The sequence below is a fragment of the Oreochromis niloticus genome, linkage group LG22, assembly GCF_001858045.2.
Source record: "Oreochromis niloticus isolate F11D_XX linkage group LG22, O_niloticus_UMD_NMBU, whole genome shotgun sequence".
In the NCBI taxonomy this organism is placed as follows: domain Eukaryota; kingdom Metazoa; phylum Chordata; class Actinopteri; order Cichliformes; family Cichlidae; genus Oreochromis; species Oreochromis niloticus.
Window position 1 is genome coordinate 2,785,828 of NC_031985.2, and position 13,266 is coordinate 2,799,093.

The following is a 13,266-nucleotide window of genomic DNA, read 5'->3' on the forward strand; positions in this document are numbered from 1 at the left end:
TTGTTTTCCTCTTCATGGAGGTCACACTTGTTCACACTCATCCTTCCTTTATATGTTTATGTTAAATCTACACTGAGCTGTACCCCGTGCTGTGACCTACATGGCAGCCTGTGACCAGAGATGTAGCAACACGTTACACAACGATGTTAAAATGCACAAAACATCTTCAGTTTAGAGCTGACACGTTTGGGACGCTGCAGACAATTACAGATTTTGTTCATTTTGTCTGAAGACTGAAACATTTTAAATCTGACACTACATTAAAATATTAATGCAAACAAATCAAATTTGTTGCTGAACTTTGACAGAGGTCACTGGTGGTGATTAGAGTCTTATCTTCAAATATTCATTACACTGGGAGAAAAAATAGTTATTGTTATTTTCTTTGTAAAAATAATAAAAAAGCATTAAACTGGAATTTAAATGTAAAGGGTTAAAAACCAGAACTGTAGTTTTAGGACCAACAGACTGATGAATAAACCAAGTAAACCAAAGTAAAGACAAGCTGCACTTTGACTTTTATTAGAACAATTTGCTGGAACTACAGAGTAATGAAGTACTTCAAGTTTTTGTGTGGATGACTTCCAACCTTACTGTACAGCACAGAGCACAGAGGGACAATATATGTAATCAATATATGATGCAGAATGAACAAGTAACAACTGTGAGCTGAGTCTGAGGCTCATGCAGGACATTTCATAGTGAGGTGTCTTTGGTTGGATTATTCAAACATTTACATCAAAGCACCAAACTCATTTCTCACAGATGAAGGTCTTTGATTCAGAATAATGTGACCCTGTCCATCTCCCAGAATCATCACAGCAGACTCCACGGGAACCAGAACTGGGATTCCCATGTCCTTCTGCCCAGAACCTGTCAGAGAGATCAAATCTGATATGAAACTGGACTAAACTCATAACTATTGTCACATTCATATAAATATGAGTATAAATATTTGCTGTATTTCTTTCCCAGGTTTCTCGCCCACTTTCCCTCCTTTAGACTTTTCTCTGAGAATCATCATGCACACTAAAACAGCTTTCAAGCTTTGATGAATATGAAATCTTCCTGCTGTAAAAATGGAGAATAAAAAGAAGTCAGAGCCGACTTTCTGCTGTTTGAAACGGTTTTGTCAGCTGTTTACAGACATCACTTTGAAATGTGTGTCTATCAGGTCATATTTACTGAAGCTTCTTCCTTCATATGTTCTGAAGTTTTACAAACACCAAAGAAGAAGAGACAGGAATTCTCTGAAACAGTTTTTGTTCTGTGAGAAAAGAAACATTACAGCACAAAAAACATGAAGACAAATTGAACAAAGTGAAATGTGTCGGTCGCTGCTTTGAACATTTTTCAATCCTGATTTCTTCAAACTGACTTGTTGTAACTGAACGTCATCACAGACTGCAGATGAAGAGAGTTCAAGCACAGCTGTTCATTCAAAGAAGGATTTCTGCTTTTCTTTACATTCAGTTTGTGCCCCACAAACTGAATGTAAAGAAAAGCAGAAATCCTTTCCTGTTGGAAAATAGCTCAGCTCATGTATTGCTGATCTATCTTCCAAAACATCAATGTTTCACTTCTAAATAATAACTCTGGAATAGAAACAAACTAATGTCTCACGTTTGTGTCAGCGCTGATCCGTCCACCCATTCCCATTCATAATTCCATCCTGTCAGACCAATCCAGGACCCTCCTCTCATGTTCCTGATAAATTCCTGTTTGAGAAGAGACACAAATATTGTCTCCAGTCATAATTCAGCACTTCTGTTGTCGTAACATCATCTTGTGAATCTGTCTGAAGGAAGAATAAATGTGATGAAACTTTTCTTCCATTGTGCAGAAATCAGAAAGAGCCAAAGAATCAATGAATATCAGCTCCTCCTGTAGCTCAGTCAGTGTTGCAGTGGAATCAGTGTTAACAAATCATTTGATTCAGTTGGATTGAATCAGAAAAACAATCTGGATTATGAGGATTACTCTCATTTTATAACATTTCTGTTATTTCAAGGTTTTGTGTTGACTTAGTTTCTAAGGATCATCTAAACTGGTTCCAGTTTAATCCTGGTTCCAGTTTAATCCTGGTTCTTTAACTGCTTTGAATTTCTCTCCTTCATAATTCAATGTGAACATCCAGTTTGCTGTATTGTAATCTATCCACCTCCCAAATCCTGCAATCATTTCCTGAATGAATTCTCTAATCTTCTCTCATCTGTTCTTGTTCATATTGATAAAGTCATTTTAGTCGATGACTCTAATTTACTTATTGATGATCCCTCTAACAACACTGCCACACAACTGATGAGCACTGCAGCATCATTTCATCGAGTGCATCATGTTAGCGGCCCCACACATAACGCTGAGCTTCCACATGTCTGACCTACTATCCAATCACAGATGTATCATCTTTGACAGTCTTACAGTCAGTGTTGTCTTCCCAGAGACAAACTGCTGTCACTCCCATGTCTTCTAATGACTGTGGACATTTTTAGATTTCTTCACTGGCAACATCAACAGTATCAGGTCAGAGTTCAAGTCTGTACCTCTTCAACCGCCCCAAGTCTCTCATCCAGTTCTGTTGTTGGAGTTCAGACTCCTTCCTGCTGCCATCTCCCCCTGACTTCTCTCTATTAGAAATCAGTCCCTGTCATTTCAGCTGACTTTCAAACAGCCAGAGTCTTTCTGAGTGGAATCAACCCTCCTTACATCCCACTGTTTTAAATCCAGTTGCTCGTCAGCTGCTTCAGATCTTTGATCAGTTCCAACCTGCTTACAGACAAACCACAGCACTGAAACAGCTTTCATGAACATTACTAACCAGATTCTTCTGCTGGGATAAAGATGAACACTCCATCTGAGTCCTGCTTGACTTCTCTGCAGCCTTCATGCTGTTGATGGTGCTCCTCTTATTAACACACTACAAACTGGCATCACTGGTGCTGCTCTCACATGGTTTTCTTCATATTATCAAACAGATGCTTCACAATTCATATTAATCAATGTGTGTCCTCATCTGAGTCCCACATGCCTCAATCCTTGGACCAATTCTGTTCTCTTTATAAATGCTGCCCCAGTGACATCTGCTTAATGGTTTTAATGGGATCTCCTAGCACTGCTATGCAGATGACACCCACACTAATACTTTTCTGTCGAGCCTCTCCGGCCTCAGTGAATGCTTCTCTGTCATCATTTCATGGATTTAAACTTCCTTCATCTCAAACTGAAGTTCTGCTGTTTGGCTCAGTTTCTCTGAGGAGGTCAGTCAGTACATCGTCCCCCTCACCAGTAACATCAAATCACCTGTTAAAGACTTTGGGATCATTTTGAACCAACAGCTGAATTTGAGCCTCACATGTCAAAGGTCACCCAGTCTTGTTTCCTTTACCTCAGAAATGTTGCAAAAATCAAATCTTTACTGTGATTCAATCATCTGGAACTCTGAGTTCATACTTTCATTTTCTCCTGCCTGATTATTGGAATTCACTTTTCACCTGCATTTCTCAGTCCTCCATAGTTGGTCTGCAGTTAGTGCAGAACTCAGCAGCAAGGCTGCAAACAAACCCTGGCCTGCAGTCTCATATCTCACCTATTCTTGCTTCTCTTCACTGGCTTACAGTCAAATTCAGAATCCTCTTTTAAATCCTGTTATTACCATATAAAGCTGTGCATGAACAGGCCCCTGCTTATATAGCAGAGCTTCTTGGACCTTCTCACTGCAGCCGGCCTCTCTGATCATCTAATCAGCGTCTCCCAACTGTCCCTCGCTCTGATTTTAAACCAGAGGCCATCGTGCTTTTGAGCTTGTTGCAGCCAAACTGTGGAACAGCCTTCCTCAGACTATCAGCTCAGCTGACTGTTAACGGCTGAAACTCATTTTTACAGGTTAGCTTTCTTTTTCCTTTATTTTCCTCCAGAGTTTCTAACTATTGTGTTTCTGATGGAATGAATGTCTGCTGCTTTGTTTATGTGTCTGTATGTTTGCACATGTATACTTATCATCAATGTGTGGCTTTATTCAACCTATGAAGCACTTTGTAACTCACTGTCAGTTCCATCAAAGATCACACAGACATGAACAAACACACCCACCTGTTCCTCTTTGCTGTTTATCATCACCAGATCAGCTCCTCTGGTCTTACAGTGTTTTTGGCTGTTAGACCAAGTTTTCCTCTCAGTGGATTTAAAATAAAACTTGCTTCCAAATCTCGTCCATTCTTCAGGACACCACTTTCCTTAAAGTCAAACACATGTTTTAAAGACAGACTTTGTGTCATGTTGTATCACATTAATAAGATCTCTGATTTCAGTCTGTAGTCAAAAATCTTTGGTTCCTGTCATTTTCCCTGTAAATCCTTCATTTAAACTCAGGTTTTCTCTCTTATTCATAATTAACTGAAACTTACATTTATACAGAAAAACTGTTACACAGCATCAAACATTTAGGATTCAAAATAAAGACACAATCAGGTTATCACTGTGTAACACTGATGTTTTCTATTAGTTATTCAAACTTTATTACCTTCTATCTTCTCCTTCAGCTTCTTCACTTCTTCCTGTAGCTGACTGTGGTTTTTACTCAGTTTATCATAACTGCTCTGTAACTGAGTCAGGTTGGTTTTTGTGTCTTTAGAGAAAAACAGATTAAAATTCAGTTAAAATATTCTGAACATTAGGTGTGATGTTAGAATCAAGGATTCAATTACCTTGAAGTTCATCCTGGAGTTGACTCTTGTTCAAAGCATCTGAAATATTTTAGTGAAACCAAAATAAAATAAAATAAAATAAAATGAGTGAAACATTGAACAGAAATAATCTTCTTCCTCTGCTTTGTCAAATATATCAATAAGAGTCAGAAACTTGTGCAGCCATTGTTCTTTAACATGTCCTGTGGGTGGAGCTGTTAGAACTACAGGAAATCTTATGAGCTAAATACGTATCAACTGTGAACAAAAACCACTGACAAGATTCAAAATAATTGTGCTTCAGTGTGGAGGAAGAAGCTGAAGAATCAAACAGCATTTTTACACCTGTAGTCAGAGATGTTCTCTATATGCTGTGAAAGAATAGATTCTGACTCATGTGACATGTGCCTGTTCTCACTGAAAATATGTCTTTTTACATTCAGTCAAAAGCTGCTCTGAGGCTTCAACACTTCCTCTTTCTGCTTATTTATAATTAATAAATGTTTCTTCCTGCAGCTTCCAGGTAGCTGTTGGTTAAGGTGACTCCCTGCCCACTGCTGTTACAGTGTTTCCTGCTTTCAGATGTCCTTTTGCAGGCGTCTCTGTTTTCTTAGAGTGCTCAGGTTCGTGTACAGGTGTGATGTTTCTCCTGATTCAGCATTAAGCCTGTCACACCTCCACAAGGGCCTAAAGGTCAGCTGAAGGTCATCAACTGATTTAAAACGCAAAATAAGTATATTTTAAATCCAACCATCAGCAGCTGCTGGGAGTTTTCTGTGTTGTTGTTTTTATTACTGTGGAGTTTTTACCTGATAAAATAAAGAACCTCGAGGCAGCTGTTGTTGTGATTTGATGTAATTAAAAAAAAAAGATTTATCGACATATCCCATCATATAAATGGAACTAACATTAACTTGTTAGCTACCTTTGCTAATACACCAAATGAACTAACTAGTCGCACAATGATAGACGGCCACTGTCTAACATAGTGTGACTGCACCTGCATCAGTCTGCAGCAGATGCTGCTGCCTGTCTGCTTTGTTGATATAATCCCAGAATCACCGTGTTGAGTGAAGAGTTAGAAGGAACAACAAGAACATTCACTCCACCTCCACAACACACACAAGATATGAGCCAGGAATCATGCACACATACACACACCTGCTAATCAGTGCTAAGTAACAGACTCATGAAATACTAGAAGCTCAGTCAGCAAAACCAACTTGTTGGTCAGGCTGTACCACACAGCAGCTCATATTATTGATCAGAGAATTTAAAATGCCACCGTACAGTTTTTATGAAGAGGGAAACTATCCTTAGAGACCAAAACTCATTTAGTCCTGAATGCAAACATGTTTTTAATGCTGGAAAGCTGCTCATTTTAACATGGGAGTCTGTGGGGACTGACTCGCTTTCAGCATCAGCCTCCAGTGGTCATTAAAGGAACTGCAGTTTTTGGTGCTTCTGTCTTGGCTTCATGTACTTCCTGTATTTGCTGTGGCAGAAGGACACGTCCTGGTTGTGAAGCTGCATGTTTGTTGGCTGCTGGGATTCAGTATCAGTCATACATTCATTTGCAGGAGAAGTTCAGAGGTTGTATCTTATCTTACAGCATATGGACAGGATGATGATCCCAGCTAACATCAGGAGGCACAGCACTCTTAGAGCCAGTGTAGCACATCTGAAAGAGCCCTTCTGGACTGAAGGAGGACTCTGAGTCTGTGGTCCTGTTAGAAAGCAGTGTGGATGTTGGTTTGTGCTTATTTCCTGTCACTCTGTATTTAATAGACCTGTGGTTGTGGTTGTATCAGCTTAGCTTCATAAAAGGGTCAGTAGCCAATAAAAAGGAAATCTTACATCTACACTGTGACTAAAGTGCGTAAATGAATTTCCCGTTCACAGAGCTCTACAAACTCTACAGTACATTTACTTTTATAATTGACTTACCTCCTTCCTCTGATTTAAAATGATCATAACTATCTCTGATCTCATCTGTATTCTCGTAGATATCCACCTCCCTCTGCTCCCACTCTGCTCTGTCCTCCTGCTCCTTTCTGCTGTATCTCACCTTCTTTGATAGATCTGGTTCTGCATAAATATCTGAGGACATCTTGAGAGGACTGAGACGCTGAGCAGGAGTTTAAACTGTCCTCTAACAGTCCTGCAGTACTGACCCTGGTAGATATCGAGCTGTTCTGTTCTGTTCTTGTCCAGCCTGCTCTCTGCTTTCAGACAGGAAGACGTTTTGAGGAAGTGGCAGCATGTAAGGAAACACAGACCCAAACTTTCATTTAATTAATGTGCATAAAAACCTCCAGTGTGGTGGAACCCACAAATAGAACATTTCATTGTATTTATATTTGCAAAGCCACTCAGAAAAACTGTGAAAACATTTTGCATGAAACAAGAATAATTTCATTTTTCTTTGTTTAACATAAGCTGAGCTCGTGGTGAAACAAACCACAACCACATTCATACCTCATGCTCACAGTGTGCACAAAGCAGGAAATGTCTCTTTGTCAGTAACACCTTTTTCTGTTGCCTGATAGAAAAACACGTTAAGTTGTTTAAGATTTCATGTGACTAAAGTTACTAAATTGTTTTTCAGTTTTTCTCAGTCCATAATTAAACATCAAAAAGTTTTCCCTACGGTACGTCACAGTGTTGTGAACAAAATATTGAGAATGACACCCAAACTACATATCAGCTTCATGTCTTATTGAACAGAATATTAAGTCAATTTGTAACATACGGTCGTTCTATGAGTAAGGTTATTAAGGGTCTGCTCAGTGGCTAATGACTTGTGACTGATTGTTAGGTTAGCCTGTTCTTTCCTCAGCTGCTTACTCAGATACATTCCACATCCTGTTTCAAACACATTTCATCCATCAGGTGAAGTCACAGTGGCTATAGCCATCTTTTCCTCCAGTAGTTTAGCCTACTTTCATATTTTGCACTATTGATTGATGCAGTTCAGTTGTTTTGTTTTATTTTCTTTTTGTATTTGGCTAGAGTACAGACAACAAGAAGTCTGAAAGAAAAAGAAGAAGAAGTGAAAACCTGAACAGAATCTTAATAAAATGCTCCTCTTCATCCTCACTTCATGCCTCGTCTCCTGAGCTGAAGTCAGGAGTCTAACACATGAAACGTGCATAAACATAATTATTTTTTCTTGATATTGTCACAATTACTTATTGTCAGTAGATTAGACATGCAACCCTCTCATTGCAAAGGAACAAGAGATGGACAGCAAACACAACAGCAGCATGGTATGAGCTATTATTATAGCAGCAGATGTTAGGCTGAAGTGTTCTAAAAATCACACTTTCACTTTGGTAAATAGTTTGATTACATTCTCACATAATATGAGGCTTTATTCACTCAGCGTCAAAGCCCAACAAAGTTACAGCCACTTCAAAGAAAGCTTGATTAACAACAGTGAACAGCAGCTAACAAAGGCTAACCATGGCTAACAGCAGCTAACAGAGGCTAACCATGTCTAAGAACAGCAAACAGAGGCTAACCATGGCTAACAGCAGCTAGCCAAGGCTAACCACCAAGTACACGGGGTTTTAGGGAGATAACACAACATGGTAATAAAATTTCTCACAGCGTGTCGTGATTGCAGCCAGAATCAGCAGATACAGCACTCCCAGGTTCACTTCAAAACCCCTGAAACTGCTTCTTTTCCCAGCTGGAAGCTTCTTCTGAGTATCATCACCTAAAGGGAAAAAAATCAACTTTTTTTTATATAATAATATTACTGATTTCTTTTTAATTGAGAGTTTTAACTCTGGTTCATGCCTTAATTAAATGGATCTGCCTTATAATAATAATGACATTTCCAACAAGTTCATGTTGTATATTTGAGAATTACAGGAAATCAGGTAAAATGTTCTTTGGAGGAAATCAAGGTTGATATAATATGGTGCAAAATTCTATCTTTAGTTTATTCCCACTTGTATTGATTCTTCATCAGTGTCTGACAAACCTCTTATAAAGAAAAGGACAAAATAATAATGATAATTATGAATAATCTTATTATTATTATCTTCATAATTTGCTCACAGGAAGACTTATTTTGAGATGTTAGGTCCCAGCCAAGCAGGCATAGAGACCACTTAATGATCTCCACTGTTTGCTAGCAAAACTGTGCGTTTCTCAGCCAGTTTCTGGGCGGTTGCTGGCAGTCACAAAAAGGAGTATGTCGCAAAGACATTATGCTGCAGCACAAATTTCCTAGTACTGCAACAGTTGCATGAAGACCCTGGCAGAAATAGAAACCAACTATTCAACTATTCACAAAGCTGAAAAAAGGTGCAAAGCAAACATTAAATGCAATTCAATTTGAATTCAGTTTTATTTATATAAAGCCACATCATTACAACAGTCACCTCAAGGCACTTTACATTGTAAGGTACACACCCTACAATAATACAGAGAAACTGCAACAATCAGACGGCGCTCTGTGAGCAATCACTTTGACAACAACAGGAAGGAAAAACTCCCTTTTGACAGGAAATCACAGGCAGAATCAGGGAGGGGCAGTCAGGTGATGGGAGGAAGACAGATGGTAAATAGACTGATTCTAATTTAGCATTTTTCTACTCTGAGCACTCAAACAACTTTATACAACATATTTCATTGACCCATTCACAGTTAGTATCTTGTCCAAGGAAATTTAGCATGCAGACTGGGGCAGCCGGGATTTTACCACCAACCTGTCAATTAGTAGATGACCTGCTCTACCTCCTGAGCTACATCCACCCCTAACTGCTCTAATGGGTGATGGCACTAAGAGGTTTTTAAGATGAGCTGGAGCCTGATTAAGAATTTGTATGTGATGAGCAGGAATTTAAATTTGATTAGTTTTTAGGATGTCCAGATAATAATGTAGATACAATAATACTGATAATAATAATCACAGTAGTCCGGCCTAGATTTAATACATGCATTAACTAGTTTTTGCCATCCTTGTGACACAGGAAGATTTTTAATCTTAGACATACTGTGCAAAGGGAAGAATCAGTTTAACTCATTGGTGTGTGGCTTGATAAAGGTGGGTATCATCTGCACAGCAGTGGTAATGTCTGCTATGCCTTCTGATGATACTGCCTAACAAAAGCATGTATAATGTAAACAAAACTGGTCCTAACACTGAACCCTGTGGAACTCCATAATTCACTTTTGTGTATGAAGATTCTTCTTTAACATTCAACTTCAAAATAAAAGTTGAACCTTTTGAAACAAACTGGCTTTAGCAACTTTAACCCTGAAGGTAAATGTTAAATGTTCTCTGTTTCCAGTTTGCATCACACTCGATGCAACACACTCGATCATTTCCACACAAACATTGCAAGACCAATCTACCAGCAATAGTGTACGAAGGCCACCAATGGGTGACTAACTCGTCTCCAGGCCTGGGTCACTGAAGCCTCGAAAAAACATAATATTATAATTGACTCTGAAAGCAATACTTCAACTTGTTTTCTGAGGTTATTTGTGCTCCACACAGTTTCTAGCAAGAGTTTGTTTTTAAATTTCTGTTGCAGCACCGAAGAGCTCCTGCTGGATAAGCCATTAGAGCAAGGGCGTAGATTTGGTTTTGGCATCGGTGGGGACGGATGATTCAACCACCGAACCCTGCCCTGTTTCTTTTCTTTTTCCTTTTTGTCTTTGCTTCTTGATAAAAAAGGAGAAATATACTTTTCTACATATGTTATTCTACATGCTTTTAAACCATTTAAAATTACAATTCATAGTTTTATATGTGAATGATATAATATTAAATTACTATTAAACAAATGACTGACTAAGTATTTTAGGCTTTAGTTTACTTCAGCCATATTCCATATACATCAGGTATCATACAAAAATAAAAGTAGCTTCAAACACAGTCATGACAATAAAAAATATGACTTTAAGGACTTAACAACATTCCTTCAGTTATAGTACACCAACATCTCTGATACATTAGCACTAAGGGAACACTGAATGACCTGCTGGTTTTTGTCTATAAAACTACTCATCTAAGATTACCACAAAGTAAAAGATCTCTCAGCAAAATTATGCAACATTTTAGGCGCACTATATTAACATTACTGATGAGTCACTCGTCAGTAATGTTTGTAGGGTGAGTGCATTTTTAAAACAATTTGTGCAAACTGCACTACAAGGTGGAATATTTGCAAAATCATGACTACCTCATGATATTTTGTCTCAAAAACTAACCCTATGAACATGTCAGTGCCATTAGGATAAAATTATTGTGTCACCAACATTTTAACATTAGACATAATTCTAACAGCCTCTGTAAACTAATATCCTGGCTTGCTTGAGGCTGCCATTTTCTCTGACAGTTTCACTTAAAATTAGAAATGCTACTCTGAGACTGAGATAACTAACAGTGCTGCCTGTTGTGCAGTTAGTTTCCAAAACACGTTATTCATGGTTACATACAATTTTAGACTGATGTGGGCCAAAGCCTAGCACAGCCTGTAACGTTATTATGACACATTTTATGAGTGAACTTGGCTTTAAGTGACTTACAGGTTTCTTTGAAAAATACTTTTTTATATCCAGGTTCTTCCTTTTTGCTTCCATCCTCCTCCCTGCAGGTCCTCACAGCGCAGGCTTGCCGCTGCTAAAACTAAACAGAGCTCCCTGAAAGGCACAGCCAATCACATTGGCCATATTTGTCACATGACATAGGACTCCAGTAGAGAACGTAATTTAACTCTTTCTGCACCGCTGGGTGAATGAGACGTTGACAGATCGGTTTTTTTTTTTTCTCTTTCTATCGGGTTTGTTTTTCTTTACTCGGAGAGATCAGATTATTGGTGGGGACAATTCAATAATGGCTGGATATTGGTGGGGACATGTCCCTTCCATCCATGCCAAATCTGCGCCCTTGTATCAGAGTCATGCAGCACTTCCCTCCTTCATTGTAAACATTTGAAATGTTTGTTGCTTCCTACTTACCAGCTTCTTGTAACCCAACATCAGGATGCTGTTCTCCATCATCTATCATCTGCACCTCGCTGTACTCTCTCTCTCGTCCATCACTGTGGGTCCTTCTGCTATATTTCACTCTAAAATCTGCTGCAGCTTGAACTTCTGCAGACATCTTGGTGGGTGAAAGTATTTGATGAGGCTTCAGTGTCTGTCTGGTTTGTTTCTGAGTCGGGCAGCTTTTAATAGACATCAAACAGGAAGTAGCAGCAGACCAAACCACAAACAGAGGGGCCAACTTCATTTCTGCTTTGCAGTGTGGTTAGAAAACTTTTTTACTGACAGTTCATTAAAATAGAAAAAAGAATCTAAAAAGTTATTTATGAATATAACTGTTGTAAAATCTCTGTTATAACACAGAAATAGAATCTAAGTCAGCAGCAATAATCTGCACATAATGCCTTTTTCATGAGTCTTCCTGGTTTCATGACTCTGTGCACATCATAAGTACATAGAAGCACATGAGTGTCACAGGAAATATGAGGTTGGGCACTGTGTCACTGGTGTGTTTCCCTCAGCACAGACTGGCCACCACAGCCTCTTCAGGTCACACACTTTATTTTCCAGCACACACATGAAATGTTTCTGACTGAGCTGCTCTGCTGTTGAGCCCGACTGAGGGAAATGTGTTTTATAGGGTTTAGTTCCAGCTTCTCCCAACCGCTCCACAGTGAGCTTGTCCACTTACTGCATCTGTCTTCAGGTCTTAGTACACTACCAAAATAGAGATGCAGTCACTCTGTTTTTCAACTGAAGCTTGTCGTGTTCACAATTTTAGAAGGAATTTCAGGAGAAAATATCTGTCTATTAAAAAGATTTCATTTGCTTTTGCAGTTAAAATTACAAGGTTACAACACTGGATCGTGATGTGATACCATAGTCAGCCTCACACCAAGGATGACCCTCAGAGCGGGCCGTACAGTTTTATACTACAAGAAGAACATGTATTATTATGACTATCTTCTTCCAGAAGCGGCGTGGCAGTCTGCTACAACTCCTCATTCACTCCACGTCTGCTGCTCCCTCGACCTCCTATCTGCTTCTTTTCCTGGAATCAAAGAGACATGGACAAAAAAACACACCCTGCGTAGCCTTGGTTATCTAATGTTGTTATTTATTGTTCTTCTACTGTTTCTAAGGTCTGGTTTGGGATATCTTTTTCGGACTCTCCTACCCAGAGACTTACAGAAAACCATTTTCATGTCTATGTAAGCGTTGCTGCAAAATCCCTCTGCACGCTACGTCATTCCTACAATATATCAATCTGGACAGTGACGCCGAACGAAGCTCTCGACTTTCAAAAGACAGAGTGCCAATTCATATGAGTACATTTGCATCGTGTATAAATAAAATAATTAAAATTTTCAACACTAATGTAATGGGGAAGGCTTTAGGACCCAGGGGACCCAACCGACAGTATAAAAGATGAAGTAGCAGCAGGTGCTCTTCTTTAAGCTCAGTCTGACCCGTACTCTGGAACAGCAGGAGGCGGTAATGCTCCTTTATGTTGGTTGCCAACTGCCGTTAAATAAAAAGAAGAAGAAGAAGGTCCTCCACTCATTTGCACTGATGA

General features: G+C 39.0%; 1 protein-coding gene across 2 annotated transcripts; it reads right to left on the minus strand.

Moving 5' to 3' along the window:
* Positions 1-40: 40 nt before the first annotated feature.
* On the minus strand, positions 41-11,880 carry LOC109196620 (CD209 antigen-like protein A). Of its 2 annotated transcripts, XM_025902368.1 has the most exons (9): positions 11,664-11,877; positions 8,293-8,403; positions 6,630-7,713; positions 6,293-6,409; positions 4,704-4,742; positions 4,520-4,624; positions 4,090-4,232; positions 1,624-1,718; positions 41-873 (listed from the first exon to the last, which is right to left on the minus strand). In XM_025902368.1, the coding sequence occupies exons 3-9, from the start codon at positions 6,790-6,792 to the stop codon at positions 753-755; spliced, it is 783 nt and encodes a 260-aa protein (XP_025758153.1). In that variant the 5' UTR covers positions 6,793-7,713; positions 8,293-8,403; positions 11,664-11,877; the 3' UTR covers positions 41-752. The 2 variants fall into 2 exon arrangements, with proteins under 2 accessions (XP_025758153.1, XP_019206406.2); XM_019350861.2 differs by lacking the exons at positions 6,293-6,409; positions 6,630-7,713 and having other exon boundaries at positions 11,664-11,880.
* Positions 11,881-13,266: the final 1,386 nt, after the last annotated feature.

Coding starts and splice junctions, on each gene's coding strand:
- LOC109196620 (XM_025902368.1), bottom strand. CDS start 6,792: ATGTCCTCAGATATTTATGCAGAACCAGATCTATCAAAGAAGGTGAGA. Junction 1,719..4,089: donor TAAACAGCAAAGAGGAACAG/GTGGGTGTGTTT, acceptor CTTCTCAAACAG/GAATTTATCAGGAACATGAG. Junction 874..1,623: donor GGATCAGCGCTGACACAAAC/GTGAGACATTAG, acceptor TCTCTCTGACAG/GTTCTGGGCAGAAGGACATG.